Consider the following 19,220-nt stretch of genomic DNA (forward strand, 5'->3'; position numbering starts at 1 on the left):
TTTTAGTGAAGATGGTAAATTAAATATAGAAATAGACAACAGAATCAACAAAGCTGGTATGGTAGGATGTCAACATATGGAATAAGAGAGAAATTAGTCGGAACACTAAATTAGCTGTATACAAGACATTGTTCAAACCAGTTTTAACTTATGGATATGAGAGTTGGGTCACAAGTAAAACTCTTGACCAAAGACTAGAGACCACAGATATGAGAATCCTCAGAAAGATTAGAGTCGTGGACAGATGGCATCAATGGCAATATCATATTAAAAATGACGATATTAGGAAAGAACTTGACATTGCCAGCATCTAGGAATGCGTTAGCAGAGCTAATCTCAGTTGGTATGATCACTTAAACAGAATGGGCAAGGAAAGATTGGCAAAACAAGTGTTCTCTGCCAGGTTGGCAGGAAAACGACCCAGTGGAAGACCAAGATATAGGTGGATTGATATGGTACAAAGTGCCTTAGACAATAGAAATATAAGATCTGATAATGTTGGAGTCTTAACAAGTAACAGACTGATTTGGAGGAAAATTGTAGATATTATTATTATTTGACACCTCCAGGGAGTCCAAAGACTCATTGAGGGAAAGTGTGCTGACAGCATCGAACAATTAGACCCCTTCCAACTGCTAACTGCGCTGAAACTTACTTTACTGAGCCATTAGTAGCAGAGGCTCTGAGGTAAACTTTTCATGTAGTACTATCATATCCTGTACACCCCTTGAGGGTACATGGCAGGAATTTGATGATGATGTATATACATGTAGGCAATAGCATGTATATACATTGTAAACTTTTATCCTTTAGTATTTATGCTCTCTCTCTCTCTCTCTCTCACACACACACACACACACACACACACACACACACACACACACACACACACACACACACACACACACACACACACATAAAATTTAATGCAATCATTTAGTTCAAATGTAATGCCAAAAATAAAGCATGCTAAAGGCATTGCGTGTTTTGTTAACATGGAAAATAAATTTGAAACAGCAATTTTTTTTTTTTCATTTGCAGGAAGGACAATTGTGCACTTCAAAAATGGCTCTCTTTCACCAGTGAAGGATGATAAAAACACTTTATATATTAAGTTTTCTTAAATGAAATGGTGGCCTATTAATTTGTTATTTGTAAAATATGAATTGTACAGACTTGTAAAGATCGAATAAAGTAAACAAATAATGTTAATGTTTTTGTTGTACTGCAGAAAATTCTAATTTTTTGACTTTTAAATACACTTGGTTTTTGTTTATTAATAATGAATATTTGTAGTGAAGAATTTAGGGATGCAGGAGTGTGAAGGATAGAAGCTTAATACACAGAACATTTCTAAAATTGTGCAAACTGGTACAGAAATATTTCATTTAAATTAGTTCGAAAAATATAAATTCTTGCATATGTAAAGGAATTCACATATGTATGCATGCAAATATCTCCATGCCAAACTTGACTCACAGCAGGCTGTACTGATGTCCCACCTGTTGGATCACATATGCAAATATGTTATACAGCTGACCACACATTTTTAAGAAATCATATTCTAATAGCCGAGTAATTTCAATTATTAAATTTAAAAAAATCGATTTCTTAAAAATTTTATTGGAATTCTCTCTGTGCAGAAGTTTCCGAAATGCCAGAGAGAATCGACCAAAGTTCAGGGTTAAGAACGGTGGAGAACTCTGAATGTAAGGAGGCAATGGCGGCGTTCGTCACTGCGATGGTCCGCACTTCCGCACAGAGAGAATTCCAAAAAATAAAAAATAAACACATCAAGAAATATAGTAACCTTGTGAAAAACAAACCACAACCACAAATTCAACCGCTCCAGACAGTAATAAACCTCTATTCCAAAAGGCTCAACGACGATGCCGTCAGCGCCCTTTGCCTCGGCCGTAATTTTGCCATCGCTCCGAAGGAAGTGCCGGTGCTTGACGTAATGGTGAACATCGAACGTGGAATCGGTCGCTTACCGTTGGAGATAGCTAATAACATCAGACTTGACGTAGCCAACATCCTCGTGCATTCTTTGCCGCCAAAAAGTAATTTATCATATGCCCAACGCATGGCTCTCCTGAAACTACGTAAAAAAAAAAGTATCGTCATCACCAGAGTGGATAAGGGTAATGCCACAGTCGTTCTTAATACCAGGGAATACAATCATAAAATGAACATTATCCTCCGCGATCGCGCTACCTACATCCCGCTAGAACACGACCCCACAAAAACACAAGTTAAGAAACTAAAAATCTTACTCAAAAAAGTATCTTCCTGGCCCCCTGACGTCACGAAAAAACTTAAACCTTTCCGCTCCTGTTCCCCCCGAATATACGGTTTACCAAAAATCCACAAACCGAATTCCCCACTCAGGCCTATAGTAGATGCCACCAATGCACCTTGCTATAGACTATCTAAACAGCTGGCCAACTCTCTGATCCCCTTCACCGGAAGGTCCCCTTCCTATATAAAAAATTCGACCCACTTTAAAGCCCTCACAGAAAATTTAACCTTGAATAAGACAGACGTATTGATAAGCTTTGATATCTCCTCTTTGTTTACCAATATTCCCTTAATTGACACCCTATCTCTCTTAGAAAATGTTTTTCCCTCTGACATCTTAGATCTCTTTTCCTTTGCCATTAACTCTGGGTATTTCTCTTGGAACAACAAAATCTACAAGCAGATAGAGGGAACTGCCATGGGTTCCCCCCTCTCACCCCCCCTTGACAATTTCTATATGGAAGATTTCGAAAAACAAGCCATAGACTCAGCCCCACTCAAACCTTCTATCTGGCTAAGATATGTAGATGATGTGTTCTCTATTTGGCCTCATGGCCCAGATACGTTAGACTCCTTCCTCAGTCATCTCAATAGTCTACATCCAAGAATCCAGTTCACTATGGAAAAGGAAAAGAACAATTGTTTACCCTTCCTAGACACCTTAGTTACACGCCTGCCTAATGATACATTTACCTTCACCGTATACAGAAAACCCACACACACAGGCAGATACATTCACAAACTCTCCCACCACCACCCCTCTCAACAATATTACATCATTAAAACTTACCAAGAGAGCCCACAATCTTTGTTCCAGTGGAACCGCCCTCACTACTGAGCTTAACCACATACACAGCACTTTCCTCTCCAGTGGCTACAGCGATCACAGTATCAAAAAAAAATCAACTCCTCCCCCATTCCCCGTCCTTCTCGTCAACAAGATTTTAAAAATGCCATCACTATACCCTACATCCGTGGCACATCCGAAAAAATAGCCAAGATACTAAAACAGTACAACCTACACACAGCATATAAGCCCCACCTCAAACTTGCTACCCTTATCCGTTCTACGAAAGATCAGCTCCCTCCTCTCTCTCTCTCTGCCCGGAGTTTACAAAGTACCCTGTTCCTGTAAGCTGGCGTACTTTGGACAGACAGGCAGATCAGCATCCATCCGTCTAGAGGAACACAAGTCTTACATCTTCAAACACAACTATGGCTATTCAGGCTTGGCTGACCATGCTTTGGACACCATCCACAGGGTATCATGGAAGAAAACCACCATGCTCCACCACAGCAAATTCAAGAAAGAATGACTTTTCTTAGAAGCAGCAGCAGCTCTCAAAAACCAACCAAATCTCAATAAATACTGTTGCATTAAGCTTCTGAAGATTTGGGAAACACTCATCACCAGAGTTCCCACCTTACATTCCAGGCCACCTACTACTGCCCTTAGAGGGCGCTCTACCTAGATAGGACTTTAGTGTCACCCACGTGGTTGGGCTTAGTGTTGTTTGTTATTTGTGTATATGTTACATTAATTGTTTTTGTAATCCCCGTAGATGTCCTAGTGACTAGGACGAAATATAGGAAGTATTAAATTCTATTTTAATTCTTTTGGAGTGTTGTAAAAAATCCATTAAGCCTCCAACATGATGTCCTCACAGCACTTAAGCCTCTACACACGGATTATATAATTAATTATATTCTTCAGTTGTTAATCGAAGAATTTACTGTTAGAGTAAAAAAAAAAAAATTAAGTATTACAACAGAATTTTGTTTTTATTTCTTTTATACATATCAGGTCATCCCAAAAGTAATGTCATTTTTAGTATCAATGAAGTAAGATCTTTTGCTATATTCTCCATTTGAATTAATAACGCTATTATCATAATGCCATTTCTATAGAATTCAGGACATTTTGAAGGCAGTGAAGTCGCAATGGCTCAATCTTAGCACCTCTAATGTATCGTATTGTTTTCTTTCATTAATGAAATGTTGCAAACTTCGAAATAAGTGGTAATCTGAAGGCGCAAGATCAGGAGGATATGGAAGCTTTTCCCAGCCAAGTTTTCCTCAATCTTGGTGCAGATGATTCTTGCACTATGAATGGTCAATCAAAAGCGTGATATCATGGTGAAAAAAACATCCTTTCGATTGACCAGAGAACACCTTTTCTTTCAGTTTTTCATTTAATCACTTAAGTTGTTCACAGCATACTTCAGCTTTAATTGTTTGGTTTTGTAGCAAGAGATCAAAGTGTATAATACCAGCCATATCCCACCAAACTTAACAAAACCTTTTGAGGGTGAAGGCTTGTTTTGGCTGAGGTTTAGCCTGTTCCCCCTGAATGAACCCACTGCCTCCGGTGCTTAACATTCTTGTAAAATATCCACTTTTCATGACCGTGACTACATGACTGAAAAATGGAGAAGCAGTGCTCTTCATTCTCAAGATCTTACTTCATTGTTGTTCATCAGTTCCTAAGGAACCCACTTGCTGAGCTTAGACACTATTTCAAGTTCTTGCAAATGACAATGATAAGATCTTTTGCTAAATCTTCAACAGTTACAATACATTGGCATTTTTTGCTATAGCAGCTTCCAGCATATCATTATTGAGGAGACAGTTCCCAGAGCGAGGGGAGTCATTCAAGCTAAAGTCCCTTTGTTGAAATTTTTAGAACTATTGCTGGCACATTTGCACATTCAAGACATTATCACCATACACTTCTTGCACATATTTTGCAGTGTTAGCAGCATTGTTGCCTTTTATAAACTCAAAATGCATGTGCCTAAACTATAACTTATGTATGATGTTCTTGTAAGGTGGAATTCCTTAGAATGAGGCCACCTGAGCTTGGCGGTAATATGAAGCTTTAAAAATTCATGTTTAGACAAGCTGAAACACATTTGAAAACAAGTACAGCATGAAAAACGACATTACTTTTGGGATGGTTTGATATATATATATATATATACAGGGTGTTCGGGATAAATTTGACAGTTTCGTAAGGAAAAAGAAAATCTTCTTTGTATCTATTAAATTTAATGAATTGACAAAAAAACATTACAGGCAGAGTTAATTACAATGCTATCAACAAGATTTACTCAAAATAACCACCATTAGCATCGATCACAGCTTCAATTCTGCTTCGGAACCTCGAACAAGCTGATGCTACAGTCTCCCTGGGAAGGGCCGCAAAAACTGTTTTAATTTTATCCATTAACTGGGCTTTTGTATTACTGGAAGTGCGATTGGTGTCTTTTTCAACTGCGCCCCATACAAAATAATCCATGGGGTTAAGGTCTGGGGAGTTTGGAGGCCAAACATTTGGACTGGTGAAGTCGTAGAAATTTTCAGACAACCATTTTTGACTTTTCCCAGAGGTGTGGCAAGGGGCCGAATCCTGCTGCCATACATACGGCCTACCATTGGCTACCCTTGTTATCCAGGGCTTGACTACAGTTAGCAACTCCACGAACAAAGCCCGAATTCCAATGCCAGGGTTCTTCAACACCTGTTCCTGCAGATTTGCGAGGAATTCTGCTGTACGAACGCAATCAGATCGTCTGCTAGGGATCTTTCTTCTTGCTACATCCTCGTAGTCACCATTGCAAGTCTCTAGTTCATGCCTGATTGTTTTTACTGTATTCAGGGAGCATTGGGCAGCAGTCGTAATATCCTTATTTTGATGGCGGGCACGAATCATCATGATACAAGTTATTCTCTTCCATGATTCAGGTGGGTTCCAGCTATCCATCCTTTCTGACATCTTGTATATGAATGAAGAAGGGTCCAAACTTTTAAATGAAGAGAAGTGTGTGTTAATACATGTAACTTACGGAAAAATATAATTAATTATAAATATGTCAAATTTATCCCGAACACCCTGTATATATATATTAAAACATTTTTGCTTGCTCTCCAGCCAAGCAAGTATTCAGATGTCAGCCTGGGTGTACTCTACCATAGCTGCCAAATATATCATAATTGCATATTTAATCCTGGATTTAGTCATTTTATAAGCTTTTGTTAATGTTATGGCTAATTTTTATCCTGTACAGCTACTAGTGTGAAGCAGATATGTTAACTATTTACATATTGGTACAATCATCAGTCTCTAAAGAAATAATTCATGCATTTTATAAATGATACAAGACCATATATATATATATATATATATATTTTTTTTTTTTTTTTTTTTAATTTATGACACTAATTTTCACTACAATTTGCTTCTAACACTTATGTCTTCAATTACTGTTATGGGAAAAAAAAATTATTCTCTGCTGATAAACAAATGTCGAAACATTCATTATAAAATCTCTCAAAACCACTGAGTCTGCACTTGTAACTACACTAGTGTGTTCCTAAATTCCGATTGACTCTTGCCAGATGGACCGAGCCAATAATGCCATATGACCTGGTATCAGCTCAATAAACAGTCGAAAAACATTTGAGTTAGAATCAATATAAACAAAACATTTTGACAAAATTAATTATTCTTTTTCAACTTTCCAAGTTTTAATATTCACTGTTTATAGCCAAATTCTGCATATTCCATCACAAAGTAAGAAATAAGCTTATCACTGTTGTCCATTATATATGTTTTAAGTTGCAGTGTCAAAGTTAATTGGTTACCCTGCAGTCTGAGCAGTCTTTTAAAGATAAAATGGTGCAGGTATTTGTATTCATCAATAATAGATCTGATGAGTAAAGTAAATGTATAAAAAACTATTTATGACATAAAAATACTGAAAACTGAATCTGCATTACTTAAATAAAACTATATTGTTAAATATTTCACTCATTATGGATGAGCAGACAAGTGCATTTTTCAAGTACTCCCCCTGTGTGTGTTTGTGTGTGTGATGTTGCTCCTGCCCACAAAAGGATATTTGTAAGATATAGTACATCCTTTACTATGGTGGGCTAAGGATTTTTTCTTTATATATATGTATATATATATATACACATACGAGGGTGGTCTGAAAGGTTCTCTGCCTAACAATGCAAAAAACGAATTTATAATTTCAAAATTATTTTTATTTTTCAACATACTCCTCTACAGCTGCAATCACTTCTTGATTTGAAGAAAAACACTGTCCAGCGAGGAAGAGATAGAAGTCAGAGGGAGCCAAATCTGGGGAATAGGGTGGATGTTCCAACAATTCATAGTGCAGATCCCTTAATTCTCCCATTGCCAAAAACACCTTTGTGGGCAGGTGCATTGTCCTCATGAAAGATGATTTTTTACTTCTGCAAACTAGGTCTTTTCTCACGATTTTTTTTGTCTAGTCTGGTTAAAAGTTTGGAATAACGTTCCCTGGTTATTGTTTTACCCTTTTCAAGATAATAAACAAAATGCCTTTAACAACCCAATGCCATGACCTTTCTGCTGATGGAACCGATTTTGTCTTTTTAGTGCTGAACAACTAGCTTCTGTCCACTGTTTTGACTGCTGTTTGGTTTCTGGTGTGTATTGATGAATCCAGATCTCATCCATAGTAATAAATTGATGCACAAAATCAGTTTTATTCTTGTTAAAATTCTCCAAGCACTGTTCAGAGATTTTCATGCCAGTGCATTTTTGATCTGCTGTGCGCAAGTATGGCACCCATCTTGCACAGAGCTTTTTCATTTGCAGTTCTTCATGTAAAATATATCCTACATGTTCTTTTGAAATACCTATAGGCTCAGCAATTTCATGCACTTTGACTCACTGGTCATTCAGTACCATTTCGTGCACTTGATCAATGATTTCTGGTGGTGTTACATTTTTTGGATGTTCTTTACGTGGATCATCTTCAAGGCTGGTACGGCCATGTTTAAACTCGGCAGCCCATTTCTTAATTGTCGAAAATGAAGAAAAGTGCCCATAAACTTTTATGAACTTCGAATGAATTTCTTTTGTCATTAAACCTTCTTTTACAAAGAATTTTATAGCCGCACGATATTCAATTTGATCCATAAAACAAACTACTTGATAGAATGACTTGCAATTTTACATAGATGCTTATGACAGATGTACAGCTTAAAAAAAAAAAAAAAATCTTGCCAATAGTGTTGCCATCTATGGTCGAGAACTTTCCAGACCACCCTCGTTTATATGTATATTTTACATTATCTGGAAACCCTGCTCTAGCAACCAAACAGAACTTTTTAAAGCCACTTCAGGCCTCCAATAAATGAGGTGGTGTCTCTCACTGGGCAATGAAATTTATTCCCCTAAAGACAATCACAAACCTCCATGGTGGAATTCGAACCCGCATCCTGTTGGTTAGAGAGCAGGCATGCTAACCCTTTGCCCAACCTTGGCATGTGAATCTTCTAATACCTTTTATTTCCCAAAGGAATTAGGCAAAAATCCTTTAGCCCTAACTTTTGGAAGACCAGTGAACAGCCAGTCACCATCCATGTGTTAAGGTTTAAGTACTGTGTGGACATCACTTTGGAGGTTTAATGGAGTATTGACAGTATTGCACTAAGAAAGAATTAAAAACTAATTTTAATGCTTCCAGTATTTCGTATCAGTCACTGAGATATTGTCAGGGATTACAAATAACTAGGTAGAGTGCCATCTGCAAATGTCTATGGGCATTTTTAGGCAGCATAGGATATAAACGGGGATCTCTGACAATTATTGTTTCCCAAAATTTGGGAAATAGTAATCGTCCCTCCAAATGCCCATAGAGGGCATGTCACCTAGACAGGACTTTAAGTCACCCACGTGTTTCAGTGAGTATTCTATTATTTTTTGTGTGTGTTACAAGTGTTATCTGTACTCCCTGAAGATATGTCAGTGACTGAGACGAAATTTTTAATCCTTTCTTAGTGTTGCCAATACTCCATTAAACCTCCAACATGAAGTCACCCCTCAGCCTTCCTTTATAATGAGCCCAAGCTATCAATGAATCTTGTGACTTTAGACTCTAACACTCGTATTGTTATCTGTAATGTTATGAATTTTAGTCTTTTTGAGAACCTGCTGAAGTAAAGCTTAGAAAAGATTCCTCTAGCCCATGATTAGAATCAAGCCTATAGCAGTCATTGTATCAAGGATATTTTTACACAAGAAAAATCTTTGTAAAAAAAATTTAGATCTAGATGAAATTCCAACCGAAATGAGAATTGGGGAGCAACTGATTAGATTTTTGTATTATTTTTCATATACTTGCAAAAACATACATCTTAGGCTGATTTGCAGTCACCAATATTCTATGGAATGTATGTTAACTCTCAATTAGGATGTAATTCATCTTTAAGGTTCTCTAGACTGCTAAAATGTTTTTATGAACAATCACAACCTGGGAAACTGCTTTAAGCCACATCTAAAGGCATTTTCTTTAATGTTATTTTAATAATATAATAAATTAGCATTAAAGATAGTAATGAGCTTGATTTTGAAAATCAGGATACTGAAATACATACTTCAGGAAGTATGTAACAGGAGGTACATGAGGATTCAGGATCTTGGATTTGATCATCTTATCAGTGGATGTTGTTATAAATAAGGTATAGAATCTCCCTCCAGTTGGTGAGCATTACCATGAAGTAATTACCTGGGTGGTTGCCAAAAATGAGGATTTCCGTGAAATACATGGCTGGTGATTATGAGAAGTTCAGGAGACAGCTTGCAATTGTAGCATGGAACAAGTTGGGCAGAAAGGAGAGCGGTGCTTCTTGGGTGATTATTCAAGAACTATCTAGTAGAAGCAATGTCTAAAGGTATTCCAAAGCTCAGAAGGTTAAATAAGGTTGTGAAATGGATGAATGAAGAGATTAAGCATGCCGTATTAAGAAAAAAGGCATTGTGGAGACAATATCTGAGAAGTGGTAGTAATCGATTTCTTGAGGAATACAAAGAATAGGCAAGGGAGGGAGTGACTTGGTAAGGGTGGCAAAAGTTCAGTATGAGCAGCAGTTAGCTAATGAAACCAAAAAAAAAAATCCCTAGGGAGTTCTTTCTATATGTAGCCAGCAAAAATAAGAATGATTATGGTAGGAAGGCACTGATTGGGGAAAATGGTATTAGGATAAGTGCTGCAGAGAATATAGTTGAGATAGAGAGAAAATAAGAGAGCCAAAAGGCTTCACTTCGGTGATGCACAATTATTCAAATTAAGTGGATATTGAATCCAACATTATTTCAAAGCCGAATAGAGAAACTATAAAAGTTTCGGCGGGTCCAAGTGTAAGCAAACCTTTCATGACAGGAGCAACTCGTAGTAAAGATGGAGCAAGCTCCGATCACTATCCTTAGTATTTCCCATAACATAAAATACATCTCCTAGCGGACATGTATGATGTTATACATTATGGGGAGGTCACTACCCAGACCGGTTTCAACCATTTTTGAGGTCTCGTCAGGGGGAGCCAGACCCAGATGTATGTAAATACTCAGGTTGTAGTGATGCAGAGCTTATACTTTACATACGAGTTGCCAAAAAAGGTGTCACATCACAAAAGGCACCAAGAATTACTGAAAATAATTCATGAAAGGTTTGCAGATGCTTGGATCCTCCGAAACTTTTATAGTTTCTATATTTGGCATGAAACTCTTGTAGTTTCTCTATTCGGCTTTGAAATAATGTTGGATTCAATATCCACTTAATTTGAAAAATTGTGCATCGCCAAAGTGAACCATTTTGGCTCTCCTATTTCAGTAATTCTTCGTGCCTTTTGTGATATGACACCTTTTTTTGGCAACTCGTATCGTATGTAAAGTATAAGCTCTGCATCACTACAACCTGAGTATTTACATACATCTGGATCTTGCTCCCACTGACAAGACCTCAAAAAAGGTCGAAACCGGTTGGAAGCTTGGGTGATGAATGGCAGTGCTGTAGCCCATGAAGTTTTAACTGAGGCTCAGCTGTTGCTGTCACTCAGATCCTGGGTTGAATGGCAGTGCTGTAGCCCATGAAGTTAACTCAGGCACAGCTGTTGCTATTATCCCTTGGATGAGATAAGCAAATGAGCAGCTCTGCTAGGTGGTGGGGCGAGCGTGCCGCGGTGTAGAGCCAACCGGTTCTGAGAGTTCTCAGTGGCAGGGTGAGCCTGTTACTGTGGGGAACAACGCTGAGTTTTTGGAGTTTGACCTGTACTTGAACATTCAAAAAAGGTCGAAACCGGTCTGAATAGTGACCCCCCCCCATAATGTATAACATCATACATGTCTGCTAGGAGATGTGTTTTACATTATGGGAAATATTAAGGATAGGGATCGTAGCTTGCTTCACCTTTACTACGAGTTGCCCCTGTCATGAAAACTTTGCTTATGCTTGAATCTCCCGAAACTTTTATAGTTTCTATATTCGACACAAGAATTGAAGTTTCTCTGTTCGGCTTTGAAATAATGTTGGATTCAATATCCACTTAATTTGAATAAATAGTTGAGATATTTAATGAGCAGTTCATAAATGTCTCATCCTTGTGAATGTCTGTGAGTGAGGAAGAGGTATATGAGAATTAAGCAAACTTGATATTAATAAGGCTGTGGGACTTGATATATCACCTTGTATTTTGAAGTTGGCATATTTGTTTAATGAGTCTTACACTGGGTCAAGCTCCAAAGGAGTGGAAGGAAGGCAAAGTGGTACTACTTCATAAATGAGGAGACAGAATGCAAGCCAATGTGTGTCAGGTGTGAGTTTGAGTTGAAGTGTTGGTAAGGCTGGTGAGAATCATGATCCAGAATTGAAATGACAACAATGGTATTATCTTTGGTGGACAGCACGGATTTGCTAAAGGAAAGTCATGTTTCAGTAATCTTACTTATTACTGTAAGGCAACTGCAGCAGTGCATGTGGGAGATGAATATACAATAGTATACTTACTTTGCAAAGGCTTCTGATAAATTATCACATGATAAGTTGATAGTCAAACTAGAGCAGATGGGGGTTGGATATTAGACTAGTGCATTGTATTGGATATTGGCTCTCTGATAAGTATCAACATTTTGTGTATGGGGGAACAATATCTCAGAAAAAAGTCACTAGTGGTGTGCCTCGGGGGTATGTTTTAGGACCATTGCTGTTTAACCTGTATGTTAATGGTGGTGGCAGTGCCGGCGCTAAGGTCTTTGTCGCCCGCATGCAATTTCTATCTAAGCGCCCCTGTAACGATCCGGGCGTGTGTGGTTCTTTTACGATAATAAAAATTTAAATTATTTGAAATTTCTTAAATAAATTTTGACAGAACAGCCACACGTTGTTTCGCTAAATGTAACGAACCAGGGGTGTTAACTAGGCAGAATAATCGTTAAAAACCAGAATATTCAAAAAATTCTCAAAAGTTAAAGCAAATTTTGATAAAGCCACTTCACTTTAATCATTGAATATAATGATACAGGGATTATACACTTCTCATCGACCCGAATCGCTAAGAAAATTAAAATGAATTTTAATTAAAGTTAAAATTTATTTGAACTAAAGTTTAAAAAAATTCTTGCATTTTACAAGTTACTAAATTCTTAGTAACTCGTAAAAATTTCTTAATAATTTTTATAAGTGGAACTATCTTTTAGGAAAATAAAAGAAACTCAAGATAGATGAGAAAATAAGAAAATAATTCAGAAATAATTAGAACATTTAATATAAGTATTAAAAAAATAACATCTTTACAGAATAACAGAAAATAAATTAAATTACATAAATATACTTGAAATTTTTTCAATTAAAATTATAGTGTTCTTGATTTCATATTCACAGAATTAGAAACAATGGTCTTAACGTCTAATTCCGCGCATATATCATTTTCAATAGCTATTAATGCCAAACTAACAAGCCTTTTTTGTGACATACTTGTTCTTAAGTAGGTTTTAATCAATTTCAACATGGAAAAGGAACGTTCGCCGCTCACTACAGTAACAGGTAAGGTTAATAGTATTCTTAAAGCAATTGAAAAGTAGGGAAAGAATTATTCGACACAATAAAATTAAGAATATAGAAAGAGTTTTGAATATTTAAATTATCCTTCCGAAAAATATTCCGGAAAGCACATAGCTCGTCATATAGTTCTATTGCATTTACGTCTCTATTGTCGCTCCTTCAAGAGAATCTCTAAATCGTCACAATTTTTTCGTAAATCTTCGTTATTAATTTGTATTAATCTATACAAGAAATTGAAATTATCATAATATGTTTTTAGTTGTTCAAAACGTTCTATAAGCGAACACATTGCAACGTCTAGAAGTGTATAAAACACATTCACTCTAAATTTATCTTCTGGCGATTTGTGGCGTTTCGTCATGATGCTTAGTCAAATTGTCATGTCTACTTTCTTCATCAAACTTCCGTACCAGTTTTAAATTCTTGTTCTCCATCCACCTATTCACTCAGTTCTTTTGCCGTTTTTAGAACGTCTTTAAAATTTGTATCTGATCGATACTCTTGTAAGAATATTTTAAGTTTTCGATAGATTCTAAATCAAGTGTAATGTTCATATTTTTGTCTTGAAGCATTTTACTCACATTGTTTATTCAAGTAAATCATGCCAAGTTATAAATTTGTAAACAGCAAATAAATTTGTAGTCCTACATTTTAGCACATAATGTTTGTGCTTCATGCTGAGATGCTTTATTAAAATTTTCATTATTTAAAATTTCAAAAAGTGCATCGTAAATTTCGCCTAACTGATATTGTAGAGGGGGGATTGCATTAATTTTACTTTCCCATCGCGTTTCTGATGGCTGTTTCAATGTCAAATTTTTTACGAACTTTAAAAGGTTTGCTCAACGTTTGTGAAAGAATGAAAAGAAATTGTATATTTCTTGAATAATTGCAAAGAAACAAATTGTATCTGCATTCACTTTGGCTGCATCGTTAATGATTAAATTTAGAGTATGAGCAGCAAATGGCAAGTATAAAGCTCGAGGATTTTTGTTCAAAAGCCAATTTTGGAGCCCACATTTTTCCCTTTCATATTTTCCCCATTGTCATACCCTTGACCTCACATGTCCTCAATGGGAATGTTCAATTTTTCCAGTTGTTCCATTATTGTTGCACATAAACCACGTATTGCGGAATCTGATATATCTGCAAAACCTAAAAAGTTTCCATGATCTTGACAATTCCATTGTCACAGGAAACAAAGCGAATAATAATGGTCATTTGTTCTGTTTTACTTGCATCAGGTGTGCAGTCTAAAATTATGGAATAATATTTAGATTTTTGAATTAATAATAAAATTGTATCCCTGATTGCGTTACTTAAAGTTCCCAATATTTAATTTTAACTGTCTTTACTCAAATAGTGTACTCTATTGTTTCGTTGTAGGGCCCTTTCAACATGATTTTCCACAACGGGATCAAACTTCGCAAACAGTTCGACTAATTTTAAAAAATTGCCGTTATTCCTTTCATATAATTTATCAGATGATCCGCGAAAAGCTAAATTTTGGCTACCAAGGAACTTTATAATTTTGATCAAGCATTCTAAAACACTCGCCCAATGTTTCTTTTCCATTTCATACATGCTTTGAGCCTTGCAATCAATAGTAGTTTTTTTTTTTTTTTAATTTTTATCGAGTTCCTTCCATTTTAAGAAATTTTTCATGTGAGTTAAACTAGTCTCATGTCTATGCAAAGTTGTACTTACATTTCTCCAATCGTTATAACTTTCTACAAGACTACTTGATCAGTAGGTGCGAAAAGTTTGCAACAAAAGCAAAAAACAGAATTTTAAGTTCCGGAATATATGAGCCATGTTCTTGGCACGAGCTTCCCGTTTTCCATTTTTCTGTTATAATACGTGTTGCCAAATTTACGACCATATGTATCTGGGATATATTATATTTATCTTTTGAACAGGCCCCATTTCAATTAAAATTAAAACAACTCGTAATTTTTCATCAATATTTCCCCATTCACCTGGATCATCTAAATTTACAGAGACTAGCAATGTGTTGGTGTCGTGGTCAACTACAACTAAATCTCCTGTTTTTCACTTAAATTATGCATCTTGTTGTCTTGTTCAATAGTACTTTCATGCAAACTGGATGATGTCAACTCTGATTTCTGATGTATCGAGTTGGTTACAATCTGCATCAGAATATTTTAACAAATTTATTAAGAGCATCAGTTTGTTTCTTAATATCTGCTTCTTTCGCAGCATGACGCTTACGATTTTGTGCACCGGATAACTTTTTTTTTAATTTGTGATTCCATTTCTATTTTATACCCACAAGAAATTATTACACAACATGACACAGAGACGAAATAATAGTACACACTGCGCTACTGTCAGTAGGCTCTTGCTAGGTAACCAGTCATATGATATGACTGGTTACTTAGCAACAAATGTTTTGTACGAAAATTGGTTCTGCTCATAAAAACTGTTCACCGTTTCACTTTAAGTAGACTGCAGTAGATCAACATTCTGCAGGCAAGCATTTAGCCTGCTCTCGCTGCAAAATTGTAAACATACAATTTATATACAATTTTTTAAAATTTTTATTCGGTGTATCCGGCCTTATTTTAATATTGATCATTCTAAGAATTTTTTGTTTTTATGATAAAATTTTGTTTCTTAAAAATGAACTTATGAACCGTACCCTGGCGGCGGCGCCGCATGCTCTGAATGCCCGCTTCCGCCTGTCCTGGGTGTTGGGGAAGATTTGAATGGAGATCTACAGCTGTTTACAGATTATGCAAAGTTGGGATTCAAGTCTTCTTGTAAGTGGCATTACAAAAAGACTTGAATGGGCATGGTAGTGGGGATGCGAGTTGAATGTTGCAAAATGTAAGGTTTTAAAACTTTGGAAAACAGATGGGATGAAAAATTTACTCTTGGTGGGGGATATATTGTCGGAGGTGGAGGAAATAGATCTTCAGGTGATAGTGGATCATATTGTGCCACATGTGTACTGCTACACAGATCTGGTCACCTGGTTTTCAAAAGGATGAGATAGAGAGGATCCAGAGACAACTGACTTAAATAGTTGTCTCTGGAATACTGAATATGAAGAAAAGTTGAGAAGATAAAATTTGCAGTCTAGTGAACAGGAGGAAGAGGAGAGATATGATAGAGATCTACAAGTTGGTACGGAGTTATTATATGGTTAATGCTGAAGAGGTTTCCATAACATGGTGAGATATTGGGGGAGAACAAGAGGTCATACCTGGAAGCTGTATAAAGAGGGTGTGAGCAGGGGAGCGAGCAGCAGGTTTTTTCCATGCAGAGTTGCGAATGATTGAATGCCTTGCCTGAGAGTGTGGTGTCTGCAGAGAATTTGAGTGTGTTTAAAGCACGGTATGATGAGCTGTGTGGAACTCGTAGATGAGTCTGTGACTCCATGGGATCTTAGGATGATAATATTATTATTATCAATCCTTCAAATATGTTATGTTGAAATAATCAAATCCTAATGCTTATTACATTGCAATCACATCTTTCTGTGTATTCTGTGAGATTTAATAAAATTACTTATGTCATGTGCTGTGTTATTACAGCAGATTTCAATGCAGTGACCACCACTATTGTATTGTTCTGAGCATGGGCGTCCGCAGAGGGGGGGACACACATACACCCTCTCGCTCACCCCCCCCCCGAGGGATTGAGTAAATCGTAAAAGTGATTGAGATATGTAACCTTACACCCTCGACCATGAGATTTTTTGTCTGCTTTAAAATTTTATTACAGGTTGGCCGGTTTCAGCCCTTGGTGGAGTAACCATAGAACACCATAGACAAATATAGACAAATCTATTGCAGATCAACAAATCAACCATAGACAAATCTATTGCAGCAATAAAACACATATTCCTGTTTCTGGTTCATCTTTTTCTGATTTGCGGGAAAAAAATGCTCATTACAAAAATCGATTGGATATTAGATCCAGCATTATTTCAAAGCCGAATGTAGAAACTATTGAAGTTTCGTAAAAATAAGTTGACTAAAGAGCTTACGAGAATACACCCACCGGCATTTACGAGTTGCCCTAATGCGGACCACTTTAAAAAACATGAATGCTGCTCAGGCGTCCGTATATTCGCTTTAGAATATATGGACGCCTGGGCAGCGTTCATGTTTCCTAAAGTGGTCACCGCTAGGGCGACTAGTAAATGCTGGCTGGTCTATTCCCGTAAGCTCTCTGGTCAACTTATTTTTACAAAATTTCCATAGTTTCTACATTCGGCTTTGAAATGATGCTGGATCTAATATCCACTTGATTTTTATAATTTTTGCATCGCCGAACTGAAGCCTTTTGGCCCTTTATTTTAGTAAAAAATGTTCATTACTGTTGTGAATAGCGACCAGTTCGTTTTCGTTCTGGGGTTAATGCTGGAGAGGTTTTCATAAAATGGTGGGATATTGGGGGAGAACAAGAGGTCATACCTGGAAGGTGTGAGCAGCAGGTTTTTTGCATGGAGAGTTGTGAATGATTGAATGCCTTGCCTGAGAGTGTGGTGTCTGCAGAGAAATTTGAGTGTGTTTAAGACGCAGTGTGATGAGTTGTGTGTATGTTCGTTTTCGCTCTGTGTCTAGTGACACAGCGCAATCGAACGTTTACAATTCACACTTCACTGAGTGAAGTGTGAATTGTAAACTTACAGTGAAACAAATTTAAAAAGAAAAATACATTTTTAAAAGGCAAGTGTAATTAAATATTATTTTCCTTGTTAGCTTTATGATTTTTTGCTTTTAAACTGAAATAATTTAATTTAGGGATTACTTAATTAGTTGGATTTTAATAAAATATACCTGTCAATTTTTTATATATGAAACTGTACTAAAAATTATATTAATTCCGAATACTTCTTTTCCCCTAAGAATTAAAGATCATTAAAATCAATGTAAAATGAAAATAGTGTATTTATAATTTTATTCTAAAAAAATATTTTCTTATTTGTGTTTCTCCTCTTTCAGAATGGATATAAGGAATTATTTTTCTTACCTAGAAAAAAAATGCAAAAATACGTAAAATAGAAATTGAGCAGGGGAAATGTATGCCTCCGGATACACAAGTCGATCCGATTCCTGGAACATCGATTCTTATTTTCGATTTCATCAAATAATTTATTAGAATATGATATTATTATTATTATTATTATTATTATTATTATAAAAACCTCCATGGAGTCAAAGACTCATCGTGGGAGGTCCACTGTTATACACACAGTTTGTCATACTGTGCCTTAAATATATTCACTGTCTCCGCACACACCACACTCTCGGGCAAAGCATTCCAATCACTCACCACGCAAAAAACCTGCTCCTCACTCCCTTGCTCACACCCTCCTTATACAGCTTCCAGGAATGACCTCTTGTTCTCCTGCTATCCTCACCCATTCTGTGCAAAACCTCCCCGACATTAATCTGGTAATAACCACTCAACAGCTTATGTGTCTCAATCATATCCCCCCTCCTTCTATCCACCAATTTCTGCAAATTGCATTTTGTCAATCTGTCTTCATACTCTACATTCCAGAGACTAGAAACCACCTTAGTCAATCGCCTCTGAACTTTTTCCAACGCAATTTCATCTTTTTGAAAACCAGGTGACCAGATCTGTGCACAGTAATCCATATGTGGCCTGATCAAAGCCTTATACAAAGGAACCATAACATGCTTACTTCTACAAGTCAATGTCTTCTGCATCATTCCCATTATCCGCTGTGTTGTCTTCACTATTTTAGTAACATGTCCCCGAAATTTTAGGTCCTTGTCTACAATCACTCCCAGATCTATCATTTCCTCTACCTCTTCCAAGATATTCGCACCGATTGTGTACTTTACATCCCATCTCTTCTTCCCAAATTTCAAAACCTTACACTTTGAGACATTGAATTGACATCCCCACTTATTTACACATTCAGACAGTGTATTCAAGTCCTCTTGCAAAGCTACAGCATTCACACTACTCCTGATAGCTCTGCCCAACTTTGCATCATCTGCAAACAACTGCACATCACCA

General features: G+C 36.6%; 1 protein-coding gene across 1 annotated transcript in view; it reads left to right on the forward strand.

Moving 5' to 3' along the window:
- The window catches only part of LOC150102606 (extracellular tyrosine-protein kinase PKDCC-like), a 67,981-nt gene extending 66,769 nt beyond the window's left edge, over window positions 1-1,212 (forward strand). The window contains exon 5 of the mRNA XM_090399400.1: window positions 1,042-1,212. Within this exon, the coding sequence (XP_090255526.1) occupies window positions 1,042-1,124 (83 nt within the window). The 3' untranslated portion in view covers window positions 1,125-1,212. The remainder of the gene's footprint in view (window positions 1-1,041) is intronic.
- The last annotated feature ends 18,008 nt before the right edge of the window (window positions 1,213-19,220 follow it).

This window comes from Typopeltis vanoorti, chromosome 10 (assembly GCF_054136105.1).
Source record: "Typopeltis vanoorti isolate ZY-2024b chromosome 10, IOZ_Tvanoo_1.0, whole genome shotgun sequence".
NCBI lineage: Eukaryota > Metazoa > Arthropoda > Arachnida > Uropygi > Thelyphonidae > Typopeltis > Typopeltis vanoorti.